The sequence below is a fragment of the Salvelinus alpinus genome, chromosome 4, assembly GCF_045679555.1.
Source record: "Salvelinus alpinus chromosome 4, SLU_Salpinus.1, whole genome shotgun sequence".
NCBI lineage: Eukaryota > Metazoa > Chordata > Actinopteri > Salmoniformes > Salmonidae > Salvelinus > Salvelinus alpinus.
This window is the reverse complement of record NC_092089.1, coordinates 21446562-21474530: the sequence shown is the minus strand read 5'-3', so window position 1 is coordinate 21474530 and position 27969 is coordinate 21446562. Positions and strand designations below refer to the sequence as shown.

Genomic DNA, 27969 nt, shown 5'->3' with positions numbered 1-27969 from the left:
ATGGAGAGAGAGAGAGGATTCAACTTCAAGCTGTTGGTGCCTCCTAGAGTCAACCCAATCCCAGGACAGGTTTCTACCGTCAAACCACAGGAAATAGTGGAGGATGGGGGATGTTTCATGCAAACTTTGCAGCAGGTAACGTTACCTTAGCTTTTTGTTTTGTTTGAAATACAATTGTTTGGTATTTTGTCAATATGAATGACTTTACACTGATGTGCTACTTCATTTCTTAGGGTTATAATAAATGTTTGGACAAAGAGTCAAACATGCCTTTTCCCTCTATGAATACGGTTGTGCCAACAAAACCCACCAGATCAGGTATTTTATTACCATATGCATTATACTTGTAAAAATTCATATGGAACTTTAATTTCAGAAATCTCACTTTTTTTAAAACATTTAGGGCTGGTTTGTCAAACCCAGATACTCCATTGAAGGTGCTTTTTAGTTAAGGAAATAGGGATAGGCTAAACCGGTCCCTACAGTTTTGTGCAAAACATATATTCTAAATCATGAGTTGCTCATGCATCTCGAGTTAGAATTATTTTCTCATAGATTTTCTCTCCCCTCAAAAGATGTATTCAAGATGAAAGTTGTGCCACCAATGGAAAATGAAGAAGTAAGTAAACTTAGTTTGGTGTGAACACAGATAAAAACATAACAGTATGTGATGTGACTTGGAGCTGGTGGGACGTGGGGGAATAAAACTTCTATAGAGAGCAGAGGGGGATGTTTGCTTTGCCAAGCCCCTTGATTCCTGAAGTTTCCCTATATGTTCACCTGTTTATATTACACCAATGAGTATCAACAAGAGTGGGTCTTTAGAAAACCACTTGGGATGTTCCAAACATTTATTTCTGAAAAGCCGCAATGGTCACGTCAACTTTAGCACGCCACAATATACAGTGCATTCTGAAAGTATTCAGACCCCTTCCCTTTTTCCACATTTTGTTACGTTACAGCCTTTTCTAAAATGTATTAAATAACTTTTTCCTCATCAATCTCCACACAATACCACATAATTGTCACGTTCTGACCTTTATTTCCTTTGTTTTGTCTTTATTTAGTATGGTCAGGGCGTGAGTTGGGGTGGGCAGTCTATGTTTGTATTTCTATGTTTTCCTATTTCTGTGTTTGGCCTGATATGGTTCTCAATCAGAGGCAGGTGTTTTGTGTTGTCTCTGATTGGGAACCATATTTAGGTAGCCTGTTTTGTGTTGGGGTTTTGGTGGGTGGTTGTCTTCAGTCTTCGTGTGTCTGCACCAGACAGAACTGTTTCGGTTTTTCACATTTGTTGTTTTTTGTATTTTGAGTGTTCACTTTTATTAAACAAGGATGAACAATTACCACGCTGCACATTGGTCCTCCGATCCTTCTAACTTCTCCTCCTCAGACGAGGAGGAAGACGAAAGCCGTTACAGAACCACCCACCAAAACCGGACCAAGCAGCGTGGTAAAGGACAGCAGCAGCAGCGGCAAAGTACACAGGACTCCTGGACATGGGAGGAAATTCTGGACGGTAAGGGACCCTGGGTTCAAGCTGGAGAATATCGCCGCCCTCGTGAAGAGCTGGAGGCAGCTAAAGCCGTGAGGCAGTGGTATGAGGAGGCAGCACGGAAGCGCGGCTGGAAGCCAGAGAGGCAGCCACAAAAATGTCTTGGGAGGGGGGGGGGGGGCGTGTGGCGAGTCCAGGTAGGAGACCTGCGCCAACCCCCCGTGCTTACCGTGGAGAGAGAGGGCGTCGTACTGGTCAGGCAACGTGTTATGCGGTGGAGCGCACGGTGTCCCCAGTACGCGTGCTTAGCCCGGTGCGGTACATTCCAGCTCCTCGTATCGGCCGGGCTAGAGTGGGCATCGAGCCTTACGCATGGTGTCCCCGGTTCGCCAGCTCAGCCCAGTGCGGGCTATTCCACCACGCCGCACTGGCCGGGCTACGGGGAGTATTCAACCAGGTAAGGTTGGGCAGGCTCGGTGCTCAAGAGCTCCAGTGCGCCTTCACGGTCCGGTCTATCCGGTGCCACCTCCTCGCACCAGCCCAGTACCACCAGTGCCAACACCACGCACCAGGCTTCCTGTGCGTCTCCAGAGCCCAGTATGCCCTGTTCCTGCTCCCCGCACTCGCCCAGAGGTGCGTGTCCCCAGCCCGGTACCACCAGTTCCGGCACCACGCACTAAGCCTCCTGTGCGTCTCCAGAGCCCTGTACGCCCTGTTCCTGCTCCACGCACTCGCCCAGTGGTGCGTGTTCCCAGCCCGGTACCACCAGTTCCGGCACCACGCACCAGGCCTACTGTGCGCCTCAGCAGGCCAGAGTCTTCCGTCTGTCCAGCGCCGCCTGAGCTGCCTGTCTGCCCAGCGCCGTCTGAGCTGCCCATCTGCCCAGCGCCGTCTGAGCTGCCCGTCCGCCCAGCGCCGTCTGAGCTGCCCGTCTGTCCTGAGCCGCTAGAGCCGTCCGTCTGTCCTGAGCCGCTAGAGCCGCCCGTCAGTCAGGAGCCGCTAGAGCCGTCCGTCAGTCAGGAGCCGCCAGAGCCGCCCGCCAGTCAGGAGCCGCCAGAGCCGCCCGCCAGTCAGGAGCTGCCAGAGCCGCCCGCCAGTCAGGAGCTGCCAGAGCCGCCCTTCAGTCATGAGCTGCCCTTCAGTCATGAGCTGCCCTTCAGTCATGAGCTGTCCTCAGTCTTGAGCTACCCCTCAGTCATGAGCTACCCCTCAGTCATGAGCTACCTCTCAGTCATGAGCTACCTCTCAGTCATGAGCTACCTCTCAGTCATGAGCTGCCCCTCAGTCCGGAGCTGCCCCTCAGTCCGGAGGAGTTTCCTCAGTCCAGAGGCGCCCCTCAGTCCAGAGGCGCTCCTCAGTCCAGTGGGGCCCTTTATTAGGGTTCCCAGGCCAAGGTCGGCGGCGAGGGTCGCCGCTCAAAGGACGCTAAGAAAGCGGACAAAGACAATGGTGGAGTTGGGTCCACGTCCAGCGCCGCCACCGCGGACAGATGCCCACCCAGACCCTCCCCTATAGGTTCAGGTTTTGCGGCCGGAGTTCGCACCTTGAGGGGGGGGGGGGTACTGTCACGTTCTGACCTTTATTTCCTTTGTTTTGTCTTTATTTAGTATGGTCAGGGCGTGAGTTGGGGTGGGCAGTCTATGTTTGTATTTCTATGTTTTCCTATTTCTGTTTGGCCTGATATGGTTCTCAATCAGAGGCAGGTGTTTTGTGTTGTCTCTGATTGGGAACCATATTTAGGTATCCTGTTTTGTGTTGGGGTTTTGGTGGGTGGTTGTCTTCAGTCTTCGTGCGTCTGCACCAGACAGAACTGTTTCGGTTTTTCACATTTGTTGTTATTTGATGTATGTGGTGTTTGTGTTCTTTTGGGTTTTCGCTGTCCGGGTTTTTGATAACTATGGTTTTGGGTTTGTTGCGCCTGTGTTTTGGGCTTCACCCATGTTTGTAACTGGTTACTTTACGAAAGGACATTAAAGCGTTTTTCCCGTCAACCTTCTGCTCTCTGCGTCTGACTCCACACCCATCACTCTCCAGACGTTACAATAATGACAAAGCCAAAACAGGTTTTTAGATTTTTTTGCAAATTTATTAAGAATTAAAAACTTAAATACCTTATTTACATAAGTATTCAGACCCTTTGCTATGAGACTCAAAATTGAGATCAGGTGCATCCTGTTTCCATTGATCATCCTTGAGATGTTTCTTCAACTTGATTGGACTCCACATGTGGTAAATTCAATTGATTGGACATGATTTGGAAAGGCACACACCTGTCTATATAAGGTCCCACAGTTGACAGTGCATGTCAGAACAAAAACCAAACCATGAGGTCAAAGGAATTATCCATAGAGCTCCGAGACAGGATTTTGTCGAGGCACAGATCTGGGGAAGGGACCAAAACATTTCTGCAGCATTGAATGTCCCCAAGAACACAGTGGCCTCCATCATTCTTAAATGGAAGAAGTTTGGAACAACCAAGACTCTTCCCAGAGCTGGGCGCCCGACCAAACTGAGCAATCGGGGGAGAAGGGCCTTGGTCAGGGAGGTGACCAAGAACCCGATGGTCACTCTGACAGAGCTCTAGAGTTCCTCTGTGTCTATAGGAGAACCTTCCAGAAGGACAACCATCTCTGCAGCACTCCACCGATCAGGCCTTTATGGTAGAGTGGCCAGACGGAAGCCACTCCTCAGTAAAAGGCACATGACAGCCCACTTGGAGTTTTCCAAAAGGCGCCTGAAGAACTTTCAGACCTTGAGAAACAAGATTATCTGGTCTGATGAAGCCAAGATTGAACTCTTTGGCCTGAAAGCCAAGCGTCACGTCTGGAGGGAACCTGGCACCATCCCTACGATGAAACATGGTGGTGGCAGCATCATGCTGTGGGGATGTTTTTTAGGGGCAGGGACTGGGAGACTAGTCAGGATCAAGGGAAAGATGAACGGAGCAATGTACAGAGAGATCCATGATGAAAACCTGCTCCAGAGCGCTCAGGACCTCAGACTGGGGCGAAGGTTCACCTTCCAACAGGACAATGACCCTAAACACACGGCCAAGACAACTCAGGAGTGGCTTTGGGACAAGTCTCTGAATGTCCTTGAGTGGCCCAGCCAGAGCGCGGACTTGAACCCATTCAAACATTTCTGGAGAGACCTGAAAATAGCTGTGCAGCAACACTCCTCATCCAACCTGACCGATCTTGAGATTATCTGCAGAGAAGAATGGGAGAAAGTCCCCGAATACAGGTGTGCCAAGCTTGTAGAGTCATACCTTACGATGACTCTAAACAGTAATCGTTGCCAAAGAGGCTTCAACAAAGGGTCTGAATACTTATGTAAAAAAAAATATATATATACATTTGCAAACATTTCTACAAACCTGTTTTATTTTGTCATTATGGGGTATCGTGTGTAGATAGATGAGGAAATAAAAATAAATTATAGAATAAGGCTATAACGTAACAAAATGTGGAAAAAGCCATGGGGTCTGAATACTTTCTGAATGCACTGGAAGCCTAGATCAGAGGTATTCGAAGTCAGGGTCGTGGGGGAATTGGAGTAGGGTTCCCCCAATTAAAATAATAATAATAATTTGGGGAGGAACAAAAAATGAAGAGTACAAATTATTGTATGGGACAACATACAAACATTTTTGGGAAAGATACATTGATAAGAAATATGAACATTTTGTTATGCAGATGAATGAGGACCCAAAAGCGACGTAATAGTAACAGAGTCTTTATTCCAGTATAAAACAAATAATGATACTCCTGGATATAAATCAATGGAAATCCAAAACAGGAAACTGAAATCCTCTCGTCAATAGAGAGGAACGACTGGAGACGCGACCACAGACTGCAGGTCGCTTCAGGAAGGCACAGGCCGTAGCTGACATAGACACCTGCTCACACGCAGCATCTGAAGAAGGCAAAAGAACACGACAGGGCGGAACAAGACACAGGAACTGCAAACATCAAACAAGAATCCGACAAGGACAGGAGCGGAAAACAGAGGGAGAAATAGGGACTCTAATCAGAGGGCAAAATAGGGGACAGGTGTGAAAGAGTAAATGAGGTCGTAGGGAGAATGAGAAACAGCTGGGAGCATGAACGGAACGATAGAGAGAGAGAAAGAGAAAGAACCTAATAAGACCAGCAGAGGGAAGCACAGGGACAAGACATGATCAAAGACAAAACATGACAGTACCCCCCCACTCACCGAGCGCCTCCTGGCGCACTCGAGGAGGAACCCTGGCGGCAACGAAGGAAATCATCGATCAACGAACGGTCCAGCACGTCCCGAGATGGAACCCAACTCCTCTCCTCAGGACCGTAACCCTCCCAATCCACTAAGTACTGGTGACCACGTCCCCGAGAACGCATGTCCATGATCTTCCGTACCTTGTAAATAGGAGCGCCCTCGACAAGGACGGGGGGGGGGAGGGAAGACGAACGGGGGCGCGAAGAAAAGGCTTGACACAGGAGACATGGAAGACAGGGTGGACGCGACGAAGATGTTGCGGAAGAAGCAGTCGCACAGCGACAGGATTGACGACCTGAGAGACACGGAACGGACCAATGAACCGCGGAGTCAACTTGCGAGAAGCTGTCGTAAGGGGAAGGTTACGAGTGGAAAGCCACACTCTCTGACCGCGACAATACCTAGGACTCTTAATCCTACGCTTATTGGCGGCTCTCACAGTCTGCGCCCTGTAACGGCAAAGTGCAGACCTGACCCTCCTCCAGGTGCGCTCACAACGTTGGACAAAAGCCTGAGCGGAGGGAACGCTGGACTCGGCGAGCTGGGACGAAAACAGAGGAGGCTGGTAGCCAAGACTACTCTGAAACGGGGACAGCCCGGTAGCAGACGAAGGAAGCGAGTTGTGAGCGTACTCAGCCCAGGGGAGCTGTTCTGCCCAAGACGCAGGGTTTCGAAACGAAAGGCTGCGTAAAATGCGACCAATCGACTGATTGGCCCTTTCTGCTTGACCGTTAGACTGGGGATGAAACCCGGAAGAGAGACTGACGGAAGCACCAATCAAACGACAGAACTCCCTCCAAAACTGTGACGTGAATTGCGGACCTCTGTCTGAAACGGCGTCTAACGGGAGGCCATGAATTCTGAACACATTCTCAATGATGATTTGTGCCGTCTCCTTAGCGGAAGGAAGCTTAGCGAGGGGAATGAAATGTGCCGCCTTAGAGAACCTATCGATAACCGTAAGAATCACAGTCTTCCCCGCAGACGAAGGCAGACCGGTAATAAAGTCTAAGGCGATGTGAGACCATGGTCGAGAAGGAATGGGAAGCGGTCTGAGACGACCGGCAGGAGGAGAGTTACCTGACTTAGTCTGCGCGCAGTCCGAACAAGCAGCCACGAAACGACGCGTGTCCCGCTCCTGAGTAGGCCACCAAAACCGCTGGCGAATAGAAGCAAGCGTACCCCGAACGCCGGGGTGGCCAGCTAACTTGGCAGAGTGAGCCCACTGAAGAACAGCCAGACGAGTAGAGACAGGAACGAACAGAAGGTTACTAGGACAAGCGCGCGGCGACGCAGTGTGAGTGAGTGCTTGCTTTACCTGTCTCTCAATTCCCCAGACAGTCAACCCGACAACACGCCCTTCAGGGAGAATCCCCTCGGGGTCGGTAGAAGCCACAGAAGAACTAAAAAGACGGGATAAGGCATCAGGCTTGGTGTTCTTATTTCCCGGACGATAGGAAATCACGAACTCGAAACGAGCGAAAAACAACGCCCAACGAGCTTGACGTGCATTAAGTCGTTTGGCCGAACGGATGTACTCAAGGTTCTTATGGTCAGTCCAAACGACAAAAGGGACGGTCGCCCCCTCCAACCACTGTCGCCATTCGCCTATGGCTAAGCGGATGGCGAGCAGTTCGCGGTTACCCACATCATAGTTGCGTTCCGATGGCGACAGGCGATGAGAAAAGTAAGCGCAAGGATGGACCTTATCGTCAGACTGGAAGCGCTGAGACAGAATGGCTCCCACGCCCACCTCTGAAGCGTCAACCTCGACAATGAATTGTTTAGTGACGTCAGGAGTAACAAGGATAGGAGCGGATGTAAAACGCTTCTTGAGGAGATCAAAAGCTCCCTGGGCGGAACCGGACCACTTAAAGCAAGTCTTGACAGAAGTCAGAGCGGTGAGAGGGGCAGCCACTTGACCGAAATTACGAATGAAACGCCGATAGAAATTAGCGAAACCGAGAAAACGCTGCAACTCGACACGTGACTTAGGGACGGGCCAATCGCTGACAGCCTGGACCTTAGCGGGATCCATCTGAATGCCTTCAGCGGAAATAACAGAACCGAGAAAAGTGACAGAGGAGACATGAAAGGCGCACTTCTCAGCCTTCACGTAGAGACAATTCTCTAAAAGGCGCTGGAGTACACGTCGAACGTGCTGAACATGAATCTCGAGTGACGGTGAAAAAATCAGGATATCGTCAAGGTAAACGAAAACAAAAATGTTCAGCATGTCTCTCAGTACATCATTAACTAATGCCTGAAAGACAGCTGGAGCATTAGCGAGACCGAACGGCAGAACCCGGTATTCAAAATGCCCTAACGGAGTGTTAAACGCCGTTTTCCACTCGTCCCCCTCTCTGATGCGTACGAGATGGTAAGCGTTACGAAGGTCCAACTTAGTAAAGCACCTGGCTCCCTGCAAAATCTCGAAGGCTGACGACATAAGGGGAAGCGGATAACGATTCTTAACCGTTATGTCATTCAGCCCTCGATAATCCACGCAGGGGCGCAGAGTACCGTCCTTCTTCTTAACAAAGAAAAATCCCGCTCCGGCGGGAGAGGAAGAAGGCACCACGGTACCGGCGTCGAGAGAAACAGACAGATAATCCTCGAGAGCCTTACGTTCGGGAGCCGACAGAGAGTATAGTCTACCCCGAGGGGGAGTGGTCCCCGGAAGGAGATCAATACAACAATCATACGACCGGTGAGGAGGAAGGGAGCTGGCTCTGGACCGACTGAAGACCGTGCGCAGATCATGATATTCCTCCGGCACTCCTGTCAAATCACCAGGTTCCTCCTGAGTAGAGGGGACAGAAGACACAGGAGGGATAGCAGACATTAAACACTTCACATGACAAGAAACGTTCCAGGATAGAATAGAATTACTAGACCAATTAATAGAAGGATTATGACATACTAGCCAGGGATGACCCAAAACAACAGGTGTAAAAGGTGAACGAAAAATCAAAAAGGAAATGGTCTCACTGTGGTTACCAGATACTGTGAGGGTTAAAGGTAGTGTCTCACATCTGATACTGGGGAGAAGACTACCATCTAAGGCGAACATGGGCGTGGGCTTCCCTAACTGTCTGAGAGGAATGTCATGTTTCCGAGCCCATGCTTCGTCCATAAAACAACCCTCAGCCCCTGAGTCTATCAAGGCACTGCAGGAAGCAGCCGAACCGGTCCAGCGTAGATGGACCGACAAGGTAGTACAGGATCTTGATGGAGAGACCTGAGTAGTAGCGCTCACCAGTAGCCCTCCGCTTACTGATGAGCTCTGGCTTTTACTGGACATGACATGACAAAATGTCCAGCAGAACCGCAATAGAGGCAAAGGCGGTTGGTGATTCTCCGTTCCCTCTCCTTAGTCGAGATGCGAATACCTCCCAGCTGCATGGGCTCAGTCTCTGAGCCGGTGGGAGGAGATGGTTGAGATGCGGAGAGGGGAAGCACCGTTAACGCGAGCTCTCTTCCACGAGCTCGATGACGAAGATCTATCCGTCGTTCTATGCGGATGGCGAGTGCAATCAAAGAGTCCACGCTGGAAGGAACCTCCCGGGAGAGAATCTCATCCTTAACCTCAGCGTGAAGTCCCTCCAGAAAACGAGCGAGCAACGCCGGCTCGTTCCAGTCACTGGAGGCAGCAAGAGTGCGAAACTCTATAGAGTAATCCGTTATGGATCGATCACCTTGACATAGGGAAGCCAGGGCCCTGGAAGCCTCCTTCCCAAAAACTGAACGATCAAAAACCCGTATCATCTCCTCTTTAAAGTTCTGATAATCGTTAGAACACTCAGCCCTTGCCTCCCAGATAGCTGTGCCCCACTCCCGAGCCCGACCAGTAAGGAGTGATATGACGTAAGCGATCCGAGCTCTCTCTCTTGAGTACGTGTTGGGCTGGAGAGAGAACACAATATCACACTGGGTGAGAAAGGAGCGACACTCAGTGGGCTGCCCAGAGTAACATGGTGGGTTATTAACCCTAGGTTCCGGAGACTCGGAAGACCAGGAAGTCGCTGGTGGCACGAGACGAAGACTCTGAAACTGTCCAGAGAGATCGGAGACCTGAGCGGCCAGGGTCTCAACGGCATGACGAGCAGCAAACAATTCCTGCTCGTGTCTGCCGAGCATAGCTCCCTGGAACTCGACGGCAGTGTTGAGAGAATCCGTAGTCGCTGGGTCCATTCTTGTGGTCGGATTCTTCTGTTATGCAGATGAATGAGGACCCAAAAGCGACGTAATAGTAACAGAGTCTTTATTCCAGTATAAAACAAATAATGATACTCCTGGATATAAATCAATGGAAATCCAAAACAGGAAACTGAAATCCTCTCGTCAATAGAGAGGAACGACTGGAGACGCGACCACAGACTGCAGGTCGCTTCAGGAAGGCACAGGCCGTAGCTGACATAGACACCTGCTCACACGCAGCATCTGAAGAAGGCAAAAGAACACGACAGGGCGGAACAAGACACAGGAACTGCAAACATCAAACAAGAATCCGACAAGGACAGGAGCGGAAAACAGAGGGAGAAATAGGGACTCTAATCAGAGGGCAAAATAGGGGACAGGTGTGAAAGAGTAAATGAGGTCGTAGGGAGAATGAGAAACAGCTGGGAGCATGAACGGAACGATAGAGAGAGAGAAAGAGAAAGAACCTAATAAGACCAGCAGAGGGAAGCACAGGGACAAGACATGATCAAAGACAAAACATGACACATTTAATGAATTTAAGGTTATTTGTTGATGTAAACATTGAAATAGACTGATTTTAATGTTGTGTCATCAGATTTGGGGAGGGGTGGGGTCACCAGAAATTCTGGCTAAAGAAATGGGGTCCCTTCTGAAAGAGTTTGAATACCACTGGCCTAGATAGATAACACATTCTACAACTCACCAGCAAGCCAATATTAGTTGAGTGTTAATCTCTGGTGGACAGACTACGGAAACATAAATGGTACCGTACCGTAGGTCTGTCATGATACAACGGGATGTGGGAGATACCGAGCAGCATTAGTTCCGGTCCTTGGGTTTTTTTGTCACCGGTTATTTGGAAAAATCAAGATTTGGTGTGTGTCGAATTTCGGAAGGGGAGGGGACATTTGGCCCATAGACTTGCTCGTAACTTGCAAAGAGAGAGGGTAGAGCTCCTCGTTCTATCTCTTCTCTTAACACTTCTTTAACCAGAACTTAATCGAGCATCTGATCAATTATGCAAGACTTTAGTTCTGGGTTAACCGAGATTAGTCGCATGTGAGCAAATTAGCCTTTATCTCAATTTAGCCTTTATCTCAATTCTCAGGAGCATTAGTTTTACATAATAGGCTGTGATTCAGAGGAGACTGGAATAAATAACTATAGGAGGACAGGCTCATTGTAAAGACTGGAATGGAATAAATGGAACGTATCAAACATAGGTCCCGTGTGGCTCAGTTGGTAGAGCATGGCGCTTGCAACGCCAGGGTTGTGGGTTCAATTCCCACGGGGGGACCAGGATGAATATGTATGAACTTTCCAATTTGTAAGTCGCTCTGGATAAGAGCCAAACCACGTTTGACTCCGTTCCATTGATTCCGTTCCAGCCATTACAATGAGCCTATCCTCCTATAGCTCATCCCACCAGCCTCCGCTGATGTGATTATGCATAGATTGTGCTGTAGAGTTCTGACATGGGTTTTCTAAATCTTCTTAGACCAATTGCAAACCCGGTCAGCTGTATTCAAAACTGTTTGAAGAAGTTCAGAAAGTAAAATATTGGAAAGTCAAAGTGGACTCAGAAGCTGTGCAAAAAGACAGGAAGCTGCAAGAAAACAAAAGAACAATTGAAACCCAACGTAAAGCCATTCAAGAATTGCAGGTATGTACCAGTAAATGTACAGGTATAGGCCTATATTGAAAAGACAGAGTAAAAATGCTAAAGTCCTTAAAAAAAAAGTATTATTATTATTATATATCCTATTTTTCCTTTCCTTTATGTTTTAGTTTGGAAATGAAAGCCTCAGCATAAAACTAGAGGATCAGATCAGTGAGAATGATGATCTGCAGAACAAGTATGTATTTGATTATAACATGATACTGTCACTATAGATTGTATCATCATCATTCTGCTTTTTTCTGTAATGTTTATTTTTCCAACAGAAACAATGCAACACGGAACCTATGTAATATACTAAAGGATACGTTTGAAAGATCAGCTGAGAAAATCCATCTATGTGAGTAAAACATGCCGACTACTCAGCCTAAGTGTACATGCTAGTTGCCTGAATGTGAAATGATGACATTTTGTGGTCTACGTTGTCCTCAAACCAACCTATGTTCTCTTAGTTGAATCTGAAAGAGAGGAAACCCATCACTTGTTCATGGAAAACAGTGAAACTATTCAGGTGAATATTATAATTTTCTGTTCTTTTGATAAAAAATAATATAATTGATATAATTGATTTGTTATCTTCATTAATACAGCATGTATGGCGTCAGTTATATGATGCTAGTGAAGAAGAATATTTGTAAAAACATTTTTATTAATTGTTATAGAGGATGAATGCTGCCTTTGAAAGCCTACGTATTCAAGCAGAAACTGACCGCCATGAAATGCTGAAAGGTATGTATACTTGAAATATATCATCATCAATGCACTTGTATTGTGTTGTTGTGAACATAACACTAGGCACTTTACACAGTATATAAAAAGAGAACAATAACTCCAATGATGTGAATATTTTACAGTCAAAGAGGATTTGGAAGAATTTGCCGTTTTAAAGGAGAAGTTTGAGAAAGAATTCAGTATGAAAGAAGAAGAGGTTGGTCTATAACTGACTGAACATGAGTAGAGTAATGGACACCCTCTCTGAGTGGTTCCTAAAACACACATTTTCGGTAACCTATTGTCACAAACAATATGAACAGTATTTGGCGTTGTGTATGTAGACTATGGAAACTGAAAATGTCTCTTACAGGTTGTGATACTTCAGATGAAAATGAAGGACAAAGAAAAAGAACTTCAGGCAATCCTGCTCAACCTCCATGAAACCCTAGAGAGTTGCAAACGGTTACAACAGGCAGCACGTAAGATGGGCACATTTTGTTCATTGATTAGGCCTAGGTCTTAAGCCCTATTTGGACGGGACTAGTATTACTAGAGACGTTGGTTATGTAATTACCTATTTGCACTTGAGATGCGTTTATGGATGAGAAAGTGAACTTGCCATGTCCAACAAAGTTAACCTCAGTGGATCGGGGATGCTTTGTGTTCTATTGATCTACTGCCTACTACATCAACAGCCAGGGTTTCTTTAAAGAGACAATCAGCAGTTGAAACACTAACAATGCCTTCTCCCGCCCCTGTTTTGGTAAAAAAAACTTAGGGATGGGGTTAAAGAAGTGTAACCACTCTCGCATCCATGATATCAACATTATAGTTGTAATCATGTTTTTAGGCTATATAGTGTTTGTTTACATTTACATTGTTTACAAACAGAGTAAAACAAGCTTATATTTTTGGATCTGATGGGGTACGACAGTTGAACTAAGCTCATGAGGCATTTATAAGTTATATTCTTCAAGAATCAATGGCTACATATCAATAATTCACAAATCTCAAAATGCATATAGTAATAAGCCTATAACCGCAATACTTTTTTATTGCGTATTTAGGCTTAATTAAACTGAATCATTTGGCAATGTTCAATTTCAGTTAACTGGCACAAAAGGTATAAACAAAAGTATTCACTTTGAAAGTTGATAAAGGCAGGCCAGTTATATGAAATATACACTGTATACAAAAGTATGTGTATGTATGGTCACCTTTACCCCCCACCCGTGCACAAAGCGAGGTCCATACAGAAATGGTTTGTCGAGATCGGTGTGGAAGAACTTGACTGGCCTGCACAGAGCCTTGACTTCAACCCCATCGAGCAACTTTGGGATGCATTGGAACGCCGACTGCGAGCCAGGCCTAATCGCCCAACATCAGTGCCCAACCTCACTTACTCTTGTGGCTGAATGGAAGCAAGTCCCCGCAGCAATGTTCCAACCACTAGTAGAAAGCCTTCCCAGAAAAGTGGAGGCTTTTATAGCAGCAAAGGGTGGGACCAACTACATATTAATGCCCATGATTTTGGAATTTGATGTTTGACGTGCAGGTGTCCACATACTTTTGGTAATGTAGTGTATATGCAGCACTTTGTTTTAAGCTTCAATTGATCAAATCAGTTCTATGTTTTCTTGCTCAAACTGCAAGCAATACTTGTCAAACTCTAATGTCACGGAAAACACAGTGATGTCGATAAGAACGAGAGTAGTAATATCGGAGGACATTGGTTATTCTGGCTGGAATTGTTACTCTCCTGCCATGGCAGATTCAGGACAAAAATTACAGATGTGGTATTTTGTTCTTGTGCACAATTACATTACACTCAGTCAAATGAATTCCATCCGAATAGGTCTTGGTGAACTTTTAAATCCATTTCATGCATTTTACTGGAAGTGAAACTTCCTTACTCCTGTATAATATCATATTTTACGACAAGAACATTAACATCTTATTTCCTTTGACAGAACAACACCAGGAAGCCCTTCAACGTTCCAAACAAGAACAACAATCTCTGTTAGAAAGTCTGCAAAGTGCAGAACAGCTCAATGAAGAATGTGAGGTTAGTATGTTGTTTTGTACTCCAATATGCTAATAAAAAGTATATTTAAACGCAAGTTATGCAGTTCATCATGTATATTCCAAGGAGGCATATGTTGATCATTTTACATTCTAAGTTGTTATTTATCTTTATGTGGCTGTGGACAGTACATAATGAGACAATGGAAAACGTGCATTGTTACTTTAAATCTCTATAGGAAAGTAGAAAAGCTATTGCTACAGCATTAAAGAGCAACAAAGAGGAGAATGCAAAGGTCATTGCCAAGAAAGACTCAAGCTTGGAAGAGCTCAACAAAATAAAAGATCAACAAGCAGACAAGCTTGTACAGATTCAGGCCACAGCCCAGGAATTTCAGACATCATTAACAGTTGAGATACAGAGGTGGGAAATGAATAAAGTTACTATTTTGTCCCGTTTGGTGAACCCCAAAATGTTAATCAAGATTCTTATATTACTTTGAATGTTAACTTGTTTCTCAGGGCAAAAGAACTTGAACTGAAGCTTACGGCAGTCACAGAGGAACTTGACAGGAAAAACCTTGAATTAGGTAAAGTATTGCTCGGCTTTGCCTCGTACTTGCGACTGTGCTAAAAAAACAAAGTGTATCACACACCCTTTCGTGTTACAATTGCTTTATTTTTCGAACATTGACATTTATTTTTAGCTTGTATGCAACCAGCGATTAAATACAGTGGGGAGAACAAGTATTTGATACACTGCCGATTTTGCAGGTTTTCCTACTTACAAAGCATGTAGAGGTCTGTAATTTTTATCATAAGTACACTTCAACTGTGAGAGACGGAATCTAAAACAAAAATCCAGAAAATCACATTGTATGATTTTTAAGTAATTAATTTGCATTTTATTGCATGACATAAGTATTTGTCAGTCTGAATCCAAGATGGCGTAGCAGTCGGACGTGTCTTTGTCTTGTCTTGTCCCGTGTAAATAGTCTTCGTATTTTTCGTATACATTTCGTATATATTTTAATTTCACTTTCCATCTAGGAACTGAATATACATTCCTACATTCCGCCTCACCCAATGTGGTACGGACCTGCTATTTTTTTATACTTTAGAACCGTAACCCCAATCAGAAGCTAGCCAGATAACTAGCTACTAGCTAGTAGTCAGTTAGCCACTGCTGCGGTCTTCACCCTCAACTCGGACACAGCCAGCTTCAATACCGGGCCAATACCTGCCAGTCTGCAAGCGCGATATCAACCCAGAGCATATAGGACTGCTTTTTCTCTACCACTTCACCGGATTCCTGACGCAAGCTCTGGACAATTACACCGTATCATCACAGCTAGCTAGCTGCAACCGAGTGGCTACTACTGGCTAACACCTCTGTCCCGAAGCAAGCACCAGTTAGCCTTGAGCTAGCCTCGAGCTAGGCCCATCTGCCGGCTAGCCGAAGAGGTCTACCAGCGAATTCTTGGGCTACAATACCTCTTTTGCCAATTGGACTGGACCTTTTTTTGCCGACACAGAGCCCTGCCAATCCATCACATCTGGTCTAAATCAGCTACAAGCTAATTTAGCCATTTCTTTGCCGCTGCTAGTAGCTTTTACCTTCTGCACAGACACCAGCCCTGTTATTAGCCTGGATATTACTCACCAATTTACCAGCATCGGACTGTCTCTCGACAACAACGCCGGATTCCTGCCGTAATCCCTGAGCCACTACTTCTGATCCTCACAGCTAGCTTGCAGCTAGCGCCACTGCCACGAAGCTAGCACCAGTTAGCAAACACAATTCTACAATTCACAACCTCTCTTTCGCCATCCGGCTTGGATTCTCTGTCGACACGACCACGTCTGAGCAGACCCCCTCCGTCTGAGCAGACCACCCCCCGGGCTACTAACTTTAAACGCCGCGTGCTAGCTTAGTGGAGGCCTCCCTGCTCCATCTACGGCTGCCCCCTGGACACTATGATCACTTGGCTACATAGCTGATGCATGCTTGACTGTCCATTAATTCACGGTACTCCATTCTGTTTATTTGTGTTTTATCTGTCGGCTCTGTGCTTTAACTCAGGATCTGTGTGTAGTTAATCCGACCCTCTCTGCCTAGTCGTCGCCATTTTTACCTGTTGTTGCTGTGTTAGACTAGCACCCTGTTATTGCTGCTGTTATCTTACCTGTTGTTTTAGCTAGCTCTCCCAATCAAGACCTGCAATCACTTTATGCCTTATTGTATGTCTCTCTCAAATATCAATATGCCTTGCATACTGTTGTTCAGGCTAGTTATCATTATCATTGTTTTGGTTCCAATGGACCCTGTAGTTCCACTCTCCGTACCTCTGATACCTCCTTTGTCCCACCCCCCACACATGCGGTGACCTCACCCATTGAGACCAGCATGTCCAGAGATACAACCTCTCTTATCATCACCCAGTGCCTGGGCTTGCCTCCGCTATACCCGCGCCCCACCATACCCCTGTCTGCACATTATGCCCAGAATCTATTCTACCACGCCCATAAATCTGCTCCTTTTATTCTTTGTCCCCAACGCTCTAGGCGACCAGTTTTGATAGCCTTTAGCCGCACCCTCATCCTACTACTCCTCTGTTCCTCGGGTGATGTGGAGGTAAACCCAGGCCCTGCATGTCCCCAGTCACCCTCATTTGTTGACTTCTGTGATCGAAAAAGCCTTGGCCTCATGCATGTCAACATCAGAAGCCTCCTCCCTAAGTTTGCCTTACTCACCGCTTTAGCACACTCTGCCAACCCTGATGTCCTTGCCGTGTCCGAATCCTGGCTTAGGAAGGCCACCAAAAATTCTGAGATTTCCATACCCAACTATAACACTTTCCGTCAAGATAGAACTGCCAAAGGGGGAGGAGTTGCAATCTACTGCAGAGATAGCCTGCAAAGTTCTGTCATACTTTCCAGGTCTATGCCCAAACAGTTCGAACTTCTAATTTTAAAAATTAATCTCTCCAGAAATAAGTCTCTCACTGTTGCCGCCTGCTACCGACCCCCCTCAGCTCCCAGCTGTGCCCTGGACACCATCTGTGAATTGATCGCTCCCCATCTAGCTTCAGAGTTTGTTCTGTTAGGTGACCTAAACTGGGATATGCTTAACACCCCGGCAGTCCTACAATCCAAGCTTGATGCCCTCAATCTCACACAAATCATCAAGGAACCCACCAGGTACAACCCTAAATCCGTAAACATGGGCACCCTAATAGACATTATCCTGACCAACCTGCCCTCCAAATACACCTCTGCTGTCTTCAATCAAGATCTCAGCGATCACTGCCTCATTGCCTGTATCCGCCACGGGTCCGCGGTCAAACGACCACCCCTCATCACTGTCAAACGCTCCCTAAAACACTTCTGCGAGCAGGCCTTTCTAATCGACCTGGCCCGGGTACCCTGGAAGGATATTGACCTCATCCCGTCAGTTGAGGATGCCTGGTCATTCTTTAAATGTTACTTCCTCACCATATTAGACAAGCATGCTCCGTTCAAAAAATGCAGAACCAAGAACAGATATAGCCCTTGGTTCACTCCAGACCTGACTGCCCTCGACCAGCACAAAAACATCCTGTGGCGAACTGCAATAGCATCGAAGAGCCCCCGCGATATGCAACTGTTCAGGGAAGTCAGGAACCAATACACGCAGTCAGTCAGGAAAGCAAAGGCCAGCTTTTTCAAGCAGAAATTTGCATCCTGTAGCTCTAACTCCAAAAAGTTCTGGGATACTGTAAAGTCCATGGAGAACAAGAGCACCTCCTCCCAGCTGCCCACTGCACTGAGGCTAGGTAACACGGTCACCACCGATAAATCCGTGATAATCGAAGACTTCAACAAGCATTTCTCAATGGCTGGCCATGCCTTCCTCCTGGCGACTCCAACCTTGGCCAACAGCCCCGCCCCCCCCGCTGCTACTCGCCCAAGCCTCCCCAGCTTCTCCTTTACCCAAATCCAGATAGCAGATGTTCTGAAAGAGCTGGAAAACCTGGACCCATACAAATCAGCTGGGCTTGACAATCTGGACCCCCTATTTCTGAAACTGTCCGCCGCCATTGTCGCACTCCCTATCACCAGCCTGTTCAACCTCTCCTTCGTATCATCTGAGATCCCCAATGATTGGAAAGCTGCCGCGGTCATCCCCCTCTTCAAAGGGGGAGACACCCTGGACCCAAACTGTTACAGACCTATATCCATCCTGCCCTGCCTATCTAAGGTCTTCGAAAGCCAAGTCAACAAACAGATCACTGACCATCTCGAATCCCACCGTACCTTCTCCGCTGTGCAATCCGGTTTCCGAGCCGGTCATGGGTGCACCTCAGCCACGCTCAAGGTACTAAACGATATCATAACCGCCATCGATAAAAGACATTACTGTGCAGCCGTCTTCATCGACCTGGCCAAGGCTTTCGACTCTGTCAATCACCATATTCTTATCGGCAGACTCAGTAGCCTCGGTTTTTCTAATGACTGCCTTGCCTGGTTCACCAACTACTTTGCAGACAGAGTTCAGTGTGTCAAATCGGAGGGCATGTTGTCCGGTCCTCTGGCAGTCTCTATGGGGGTACCACAGGGTTCAATTCTCGGGCCGACTCTTTTCTCTGTATACATCAATGATGTTGCTCTTGCTGCGGGCGATTCCCTGATCCACCTCTACGCAGACGACACCATTCTATATACTTCCGGCCCTTGGACACTGTGCTATCTAACCTCCAAACGAGCTTCAATGCCATACAACACTCCTTCCGTGGCCTCCAACTGCTCTTAAACGCTAGTAAAACCAAATGCATGCTTTTCAACCGTTCGCTGCCTGCACCCGACCTAGAATATGTGGACATCTATAAGTACCTAGGTGTCTGGCTAGACTGCAAACTCCTTCCAGACTCATATCAAACATCTCCAATCCAAAATCAAATCAAGAATCGGCTTTCTATTCCGCAACAAAGCCTCCTTCACTCACGCCGCCAAACTTACCCTAGTAAAACTGACTATCCTACCGATCCTCGACTTCGGCGATGTCATCTACAAAATAGCTTCCAATACTCTACTCAGCAAACTGGATGCAGTTTATCACAGTGCCATTCGTTTTGTTACTAAAGCACCTTATACGACCCACCACTGCGACCTGTATGCCCTAGTCGGCTGGCCCTCGCTACATGTTCGTCGTCAGACCCACTGGCTCCAGGTCATCTACAAGGCTATGCTAGGTAAAGTGCCGCCTTATCTCAGTTCACTGGTCACGATGGCTACACCCACCCGCAACACGCGCTCCAGCAGGTGTATCTCACTGATCATCCCTAAAGCCAAAACCTCATTTGGACGCCTTTCCTTCCAGTTCTCTGCTGCCTGCGACTGGAACGAATTGCAAAAATCTCTGAAGTTGGAGACTTTTATCTCCCTCAACAACTTTAAAAATCTGCTATCCGAGCAGCTAACCGATCGCTGCAGCTGTACATAGTCCATCTGTAAACTACCCACCCAATTTACCTACCTCACCCCCCATACTGCTTTTATTTATTTACTTTTCTGCTCTTTTGCACACCAGTATCTCTTCTTGCACATGATCATCTGATGATTTATCACTCCAGTGTTAATCTGCTAAATTGTAATTATTCGATTTATTGCCTACCTCATGCCTTTTGCACACATTGTATATAGATTCTCTTTTTTTTCTACCATGTTATTGACTTGTTTATTGTTTACTCCATGTGTAACTCTGTGTTGTCTGTTCACACTGCTATGCTTTATCTTGGCCAGGTCGCAGTTGCAAATGAGAACTTGTTCTCAACTAGCCTACCTGGTTAAATAAAGGTGAAATAAAAAAAAATAATAAAAATTTGATCACCTACCAACCAGTAAGAATTCTGGCTCTCACAGACCTGTTAGTTTTTCTTTAAGAAGCCCTCCTGTTCTCCACTCATTACCTGTATTAACTGCACCTGTTTGAACTCGTTACCTGTATAAAAGACACCTGTCCACACACTCAATCAAACAGACTCCAACCTCTCCACAATGGTCAAGACCAGAGAGCTGTGTAAGGACATCAGGGATAAAATTGTAGACCTGCACAAGGCTGGGATGGGCTACAGGACAATAGGCAAGCAGCTTGGTGAGAAGGCAACAACTGTTGGCGCAATTATTAGAAAATGGAAGTTCAAGATGACGGTCAATCCCCCTCGGTCTGGGGCTCCATGCAAGATCTCACCTCGTGGGGCATCAATGATCATGAGGAAGGTGAGGGATCAGCCCAGAAATACACGGCAGGACCTGGTCAATGACCTGAAGAGAGCTGGGACCACAGTCTCAAAGAAAACCATTAGTAACACACTACGCAGTCATGGATTAAAATCCTGCAGTGCACGCAAGGTCCCCCTGCTCAAGCCAGCGCATGTCCAGGCCCGTCTGAAGTTTGCCAATGACCATCTGGATGATCCAGAGGAGGAATGGGAGAAGGTCATGTGGTCTGATGAGACAGAAATAGAGCTTTTTGGTCTAAACTCCACTCGCCGTGTTTGGAGGAAGAAGAAGGATGAGTACAACCCCAAGAACACCATCCCAACCGTGAAGCATGGATGTGGAAACATCATTCTTTGGGGATGCTTTTCTGCAAAGGGGACAGGACGACTGCACCGTATTGAGGGGAGGATGGATGGGGCCATGTATCGCGAGATCTTGGCCAACAACCTCCTTCCCTCAGTAAGAGCATTGAAGATGGGTCGTGGCTGGGTCTTCCAGCATGACAACGACCCGAAACACACAGCCAGGGCAACTAAGGAGTGGCTCCGTAAGAAGCATCTCAAGGTCCTGGAGTGGCCTAGCCAGTCTCCAGACCTGAACCCAATAGAAAATCTTTGGAGGGAGCTGAAAGTCCGTATTGCCCAGCGACAGCCCCGAAACCTGAAGCATCCGGAGAAGGTCTGTATGGAGGAGTGGACCAAAATCCCTGCTGCAGTGTGTGCAAACCTGGTCAAGAACTACAGGAAACGTATGATCTCTGTAATTGCAAACAAAGGGTTCTGTACCAAATATTATGTTCTGCTTTTCTGATGTATCAAATACTTATGTCATGCAATAAAATGCAAATTAATTACTTAAAAATCATACAATGTGATTTTCTGGATTTTTGTTTTAGATTCCGTCTCTCACAGTTGAAGTGTACCTATGATAGAAATGACAGACCTCTACATGCTTTGTAAGTAGGAAAACCTGCAAAATCGGCAGTGTATCAAATACTTGTTCTCCCCACTGTATACGTTTTGTTTTCTAGGAGAGATCAAAGAACAGAAAGAAAAGAAAGACAGCCAGTTACAAATCCTTGAAGATGAATTGGTAAAGATTATATGTCCCCTATGTTTTGTGAACTCAAATTGGCACTTCCCTCATAACTGTCATGCCTAGTCCATGGTGAGGTTAATGAAAGAGCAATTATTTTACTCTTGCCTTTAGGATGTCAAAAATAAATCCATACAGTCACTAGAGGAAACCATTAAAGTTGTGGAGACCAGAACATCAGAACTCACCACAGAGCTTGAGGGGAAACATGCTGAAATTCACCAAGTTAAGGTAAGATGATGTTCAGATGATTGTTGTGTAGATACATTTATAGCGCTATTTATTCATAAGGATATTGTTTGCATGAATCTTATTACCTTTTAATATTGGAATATGTTGTACCCTTCTAGAATAAAGTGGAAACCATTTCTGTTGAAAACATTTTACTGGAAAAGGCTCTTGGAAATGCTGAAACGATGCAAAACGACTTGAAAGAAAAAGCCAATATGACTGAGGTTTCATTCTATTAATTGTATTTTCCTTGCACAATATTGGCAATGGATATTTGTGTTTAAATGTTTTGTTTGAAACGTGTACATAATGGATATTTGTGTTTAAATGTTTTGTTTGAAACGTGTACATACATGAGTCCAGGAAAGAAATTGTTAATATGTTGTATCCCACAGAGGAAAATAAAAGAGATTGAGGGGCAGTTATCTGCTGCAATGAGAAGAGATGAAAAATCCATCAAGGAGAAAGAGAATCTAAAGACAGACATTGTACAGCATGAGTGAGTCCTTGGATGTTCAAGTATAAAGTATTCAATAACCTGACGGATAGTTTTCGTCCATGTCTCTGTAAATAATACTGAATGTGAATTATTCTCCAGGGTGAAGTATAAGGAGCTATTAGCAAGTTTCAATCAGCTGCAGCTTGAGAAGAAGACTATTCTGGAGCAGATTCAGAACGAATCCTCAGAGGCAAACATTCTGGTAGCACAACTTAAGGTCTGTATGAATTGAACATGTGATGCTGTCTGTATAGAATAATACAGAATAATTGAGCAGTTTGCTGATAATTCATGGTATTGTGTTGTAATGGGAATATTCTTGTCATTCAGGAGAGCGAGGCAAAAGAGATGAAGATGAAGAAGGAAATTGAAAGACTCCAAGAAGAAAACCACCAATTACGGTCAGTTAGAGTTAATTGTTTATAAATCTTTAGTAATGATAGTCATTATACAATGCTGCATGCAGCAACATTTATTTGTTTTTTCAAAATCATTCACCTTTTTCCTGTAGAGAGGAATTGAAATCCTTAAATGCCAAAGTTGAAGAGCAAGGCCAAGACACTGAGAATCTGCAGAAGAAACTTGAAGAAAGTGTAAGCAAATCACTGTCTATGAGGTTGGAATAATATTGTGAAATTGTTAAAATTATGATAATGCCCTTTTAGTGTAAAAGCAGTTTGAAAAGACCGCCTGAAATTTCTGCATGTTTTGGTGGAATGGAGTTTTGGCCTGCCTGATGTCATCACCATGTGGTAAATTAGTTAATAGACCAATAAGAAAAAGTGTTCCAACCTCTGCCAATAACAGCTACTTTTCAGTTTCCCCCTCCCTACTCAAACCACTCCCAGATAGTCCTAGCAGAATTATTGCTTGAGAAATTGCTCTTTGCTAAGAAGTTATTTTTGTTTATTTTTTTACCATTTTATTTTAAAACAATCACAGTAAGGTACTTAATTGTTACCCAGAAAATATTTGATATTGAGATAAAATGTCTGTATTGGAACTTTCAACATGATGTCAGTTTAACACTGTTTTTCAACAAAAAAAATATATGGCCAAGTACTGTAAATATTCAAATCTAAATGCACATCTGTTTTATTCTATATTCACACTGATGAGTGATAGTAAATAAAGTTCACTATTTTCTGTTTGACTTCATTTCTATAGTATGGAGATCTGCAGGCTGAGCTCTCAAAGAAAGATAAACAAATGAAAGCAGTGGAGTCAAAGGTGATTATCAAAGTCATGTCTACACTTGGATTATTTTGTCTTTTATTATTTTATCAAACACTTTGCTTTTTCTCTCTAGCTGTCCAACCTGAAGATAAAATTAGAGAGTAAAACTAAAGTCCAGGACGAATACCAAAAAGAGGTTTGTGTTGACAAAAAAATCAATTATAAAATGACAAATGAATTATACAATAATATAAACTGTTCAGCTTTCTATAACCTGTTTTTCATTCACTTGTTCTCAGAACAAAACGTTGAAGAAACAAATTGCAGTTGAGACAGCAAAATCCAGTGAACTTGAAAATGAGGTACCACGTGGCTTTAAATGGTAATTTACAAGACAAGTGCAACATTGTAATTCAGTTGTGATGCAACTTGGTTTTTCATCCATTACAGATAAACAAATTGAAAGAGGAGTCAGAAAATGTTCAACGATCAAATGAAGAGGAATGTAAAAATTTGCTTGATGACCTTGAAACCAAATCAACATCTGAGACAGAGCTTCAGAAAAAGGTGCTTATTGGAAGTTAATAATATGGTACATTCTGGTAGATGTGGCAACATACTTGCTGCACATGTTGATCCCTGCAGGTGCAAAAGCTACATCTTACAGCAACAGATGCCGTCAAGAGTAAGGAAGATACTGAAATCAAATGTCAGAACAAGATAGCAGACATGGTTGCCTTGATGGAAAAGCACAAGGTAAAGTTATCTTTAGGGCAATATCCACAGATTACACCAACACCGTGCCATCTTGCATGTTGTATGAAATGTTATCCATGTGTGTTTGTTAACATTTAGTTCTCTGTTGGTATCAGAACCAGTATGACAAAATGGTTGACGAGAAAGATGCAGAGCTTGATGAGAAGAAGAGGAAAGACATGGAGGCAACTGCTAATAGAACATCACTGGTATGCTACAATATAGTAGAGAAATACACATGAGATTGGATTAACTGGGAACATTTCAGTAGAGTGTTATACCTCTGCTTCTTGGATATTTTTCTGATTTTTTCTCAGGAATTGGCGCTGTCACAGCAGAACATTGAGAATGACCGTTTGAAGGAACAACTAAAGAAAGAAATGAACGAGAGGGTAAGTGTGTCATGTCCCATGCTGACAAAGCTGTCAGGTGACAAATGTTGTCTATTTACTCAGTCATGATGTCATGTTGGGTTGTAGGAAAGCTTACTACAAGAGATTACAGACCTGAAAAAAGAAAAGAAAATGAGCAGGCAACTGAAGACACAGGATGAACAGGTAGATATTCAGATATCAGAGCATGACAACAGTTTGTGTTGTTTAAAAGTGTCTGACAAAAATTGTTATTTTAATTTTTTTATATTTACATATTAGCTGCCTGAGCCAAAGTCCAAAGAAGTTAAGTGTTCTGAAATCCCCAAAGTATACTCCTCCGCCAAGATGCCTATGTTCCGTTTGGCAAAGGACAGTCAGAGAAAGACAAAAAAAGCCTCTGTAACCCCATCCCAAACCTCAGAGAAAATAGTTGTTGTGACTCCAAACATTAATGTAAGTGATCATGAACTTCTTAAAAATGCTTGTGTTCAGGTCAAACATTTTCTGAAATGTTTCTCCACTACATCCATGTGCATCATCACTGTATAATACCTTAGATGAACTGATATTGTTGATGTGTCAAAGGAAATGGAAAACGAAGCCCCAAAAACTCCATCTTGGAGCCTCATGACTAGAGTTGCAGCAACACCACGAATGAAGGTATTGGAATTGGTTGATTATTTTGTGTGCTGTATTCATAATGCATAACTTAGGCTATTCAATAATAAATTATCTGTATGTTGAATGATCACCATAGAATTGATTAGATGAACTGACGTGGTACTGTATGTTTCATGCGTCAAAGGAAACCGAAGCTCTCAGAACTCCATCTTGGAGCTCCACCAATATAGTTAGTGCAACACCACGGATTAAGGTATTGGAGTATGTTGATAGATTTTTTTATGTTTAGTATTCATTAACTGTGTTTTCATTTATTGACTGTGATATGTGAGCCATTCCCCCAGAGGATTCTCTCCATCCTATTTGTTTGTGAGTGATTGAGTGATTTTCTCCATAGTCTTACAGAATCAGAACTCCTCCGTCCACTGGGAAATCTGTGCCCTGGGGGAAGAGCACCTTGGAGCTTGACCCCAAGTCCGACAGCTCGGAACATAATGATTTATTGGTAAATAATGCTTCAAGATCTAATGAACACTGCTTGAACTTGGGTAGACTTAAAACATTGGATTTGTTCAAACTCAGGATTTATTATCATAACTTTATATGCAAGCTGTATGGTGTGCACATGCACATTTAATTGTGGGAATAATTTTGCTTTACATATCACATCTTCTAACTTGGGTCTTTCTGGTTCGTATAATGGCAGAGCATTGCAGTTGCAACTGATCCATTCAAGAGCCGCCTGCAGCCAAGTGTCCCAGCAGCACAGAATCAAAAAGTGGACATATTCAGGAAGGTAGAATGAGCCAGCCTTACGTTAACACCAAATACTTGACTTACTTGGCAGTACACCCTCTGTATTATGAAATAAGTTGTGAAATACCATATTGCATTGTATGGTATAGTCTATACTCTGCAACTTCTAAAATATAGTCTGTAACTTAAAAGTAGTTAATGCTGTAATGTCCAGGTCAGTATTAGTCTGTAATGTTTCAGATCCAGAGCCCTGCCATTCAGAAATCACCTGGGAGTACTTTAAAGCTCGCTGCAATGAAAAGGATGCGGGATGCTGGTTGGACATCTGTCACTGGTGCTGAAAAGAAGAAGAAAAAAACAGTTGAAAAGATCTTTGCATAAGAAGCAAGTGCTGTGCTTTTCAAGATAGACTGTTTTCTGTGTGTCTGACATCTGAAAACGGTCTATGCTATTTTCATTACACCACTGCTCTTAAGTTCATTCATGTCTATAGTTGTCTGATGCTGGGAAAGCTGTTGACCGAAATAGGAATTTCAAATGCAAGTCAAACACATTTGAAATGAACCAAGTATGTTATATTGTTTTGTTGTTACTGTTTAGCAACTTTACTCACATTATTCATGGCAAAATATGTCAAATGTTTGTTGTTTTGAGCAAACTTGCCTCCTTTGACTCTATTCAACATGAATAAGTTAATGTTTTCATGAAATTGATTTTATTTGTTTGTAACATTGTTTTTGCTTGTGCGGTTTTTATGAACCTATACACTATATATACAAATGTATGTGGACACCCCTTCAAATTAGTGGATTTGGCTACTGCCGAGTGCTGAAGTGTGTAAAAATTGCCTGTCCTCATTTGCAACACTCACTACCGAGTTTCAAACTGCCTCTGGAAGCAACTTCAGCACAATAACTTTTCATCGGGAGCTTCATGAAATGGGTTTCCATTGCCGAGCAGCCTCACACAAGCCTAAGATCACCAAACGCAATGCAGTCCGATGGACAAATCTGGGTTTGGTGGATGCCAGGAGAATGCTACCTGCCTGAATGCATAGTACCGACTAAAGTTTGGTGGAGGAGGAATAATGGTCTGGGACTGTTTTTCATGGTTCGGGCTAGGCCCCTTAGTTCCAATGAAGGGAAATCTTAACGCTACAGCATACAATGACATTCTAGACGATTCTGTGCTTCCAACTTTGTGGCAATAGTTTGGGGAAGGCCCTTTCCAGTTTCAGCAGGACAATGCCCCTGTGCACAAAGCGAGGTCCATGCAGAAATTCTTTGTCAAGATCGGTGTGGAAGAACATGACTGGCCTGCACAGAGCCCTGACCTCAACCCCATTGAACACCTTTGGGATAAATTGGAATGCTGACTGTGAGCCAGGCCTAATCGCCCAACATCAGTGTCTGACCTCACTAATGCTCTTGTGGCTGAATGGAAGTAAGTCCCTGCAGCAATGTTCCAACATCTAGTGGAAAGACTTCCCAGAAGAGTAAAGGCTGATATAGCAGCAAAAGGGGGACCAAATCCATATTAATGTCCATGATTTTATAATAAGATGTTGCAGGAGCAGGTGTCCACATACTTTTAGTGTATATTGCGTATAGCAACGTTGTATGACGTATTGTTATTTATATTACTACCAAATAAAATGATGCTTCAATTTGTTAGTCATTTATTTGTATTTACTCAGATGGTAATATTCTCCCTCCCGACTAACACCCGTTTTAAACATTTTAATGTGACCCTCCCTAATTAGGATCCCAGGGGAAACAATGACCAAAAGTAAGGTTCCTACTACCCTGTCACATAATTCAAACAGGTATGG

The 27969-nt window shown here is 44.6% G+C and overlaps 1 protein-coding gene and 1 non-coding gene across 2 annotated transcripts; both read left to right on the top strand.

Annotated features, from left to right (window-relative positions):
• sycp1 (synaptonemal complex protein 1) lies at positions 1–27801 on the top strand. Its single transcript, XM_071395992.1, has 34 exons — positions 1–135; positions 234–318; positions 576–619; positions 11454–11618; positions 11744–11811; positions 11900–11973; positions 12086–12144; positions 12296–12362; positions 12488–12561; positions 12718–12826; positions 14318–14412; positions 14609–14793; positions 14892–14959; positions 21661–21722; positions 21840–21956; positions 22076–22180; positions 22352–22455; positions 22555–22672; positions 22786–22856; positions 22967–23048; positions 23623–23685; positions 23765–23827; positions 23931–23993; positions 24082–24198; positions 24277–24387; positions 24504–24596; positions 24705–24779; positions 24867–24944; positions 25041–25214; positions 25347–25421; positions 25567–25635; positions 25780–25887; positions 26089–26178; positions 26379–27801. Exons 1-34 carry the CDS (start codon positions 1–3, stop codon positions 26517–26519), a joined length of 3207 nt encoding a protein of 1068 aa, XP_071252093.1. The 3' UTR covers positions 26520–27801.
• On the top strand, positions 11178–11254 carry trnaa-ugc (transfer RNA alanine (anticodon UGC)). Its single transcript has one exon. It is a non-coding gene; the product is annotated as a tRNA-Ala (tRNA).
• Positions 27802–27969: the final 168 nt, after the last annotated feature.

What these genes read in the sequence shown, in the direction of transcription:
- sycp1 (XM_071395992.1), top strand. Translation starts at nt 1, where the DNA reads ATGGAGAGAGAGAGAGGATTCAACTTCAAGCTGTTGGTGCCTCCTAGA. An exon ending in AAATCCTTGAAGATGAATTG is followed by an intron (nt 21,723 to 21,839) that starts GTAAAGATTATA and finishes TCTTGCCTTTAG; the next exon opens with GATGTCAAAAATAAATCCAT. An exon ending in AAGTGGACATATTCAGGAAG is followed by an intron (nt 26,179 to 26,378) that starts GTAGAATGAGCC and finishes GTAATGTTTCAG; the next exon opens with ATCCAGAGCCCTGCCATTCA.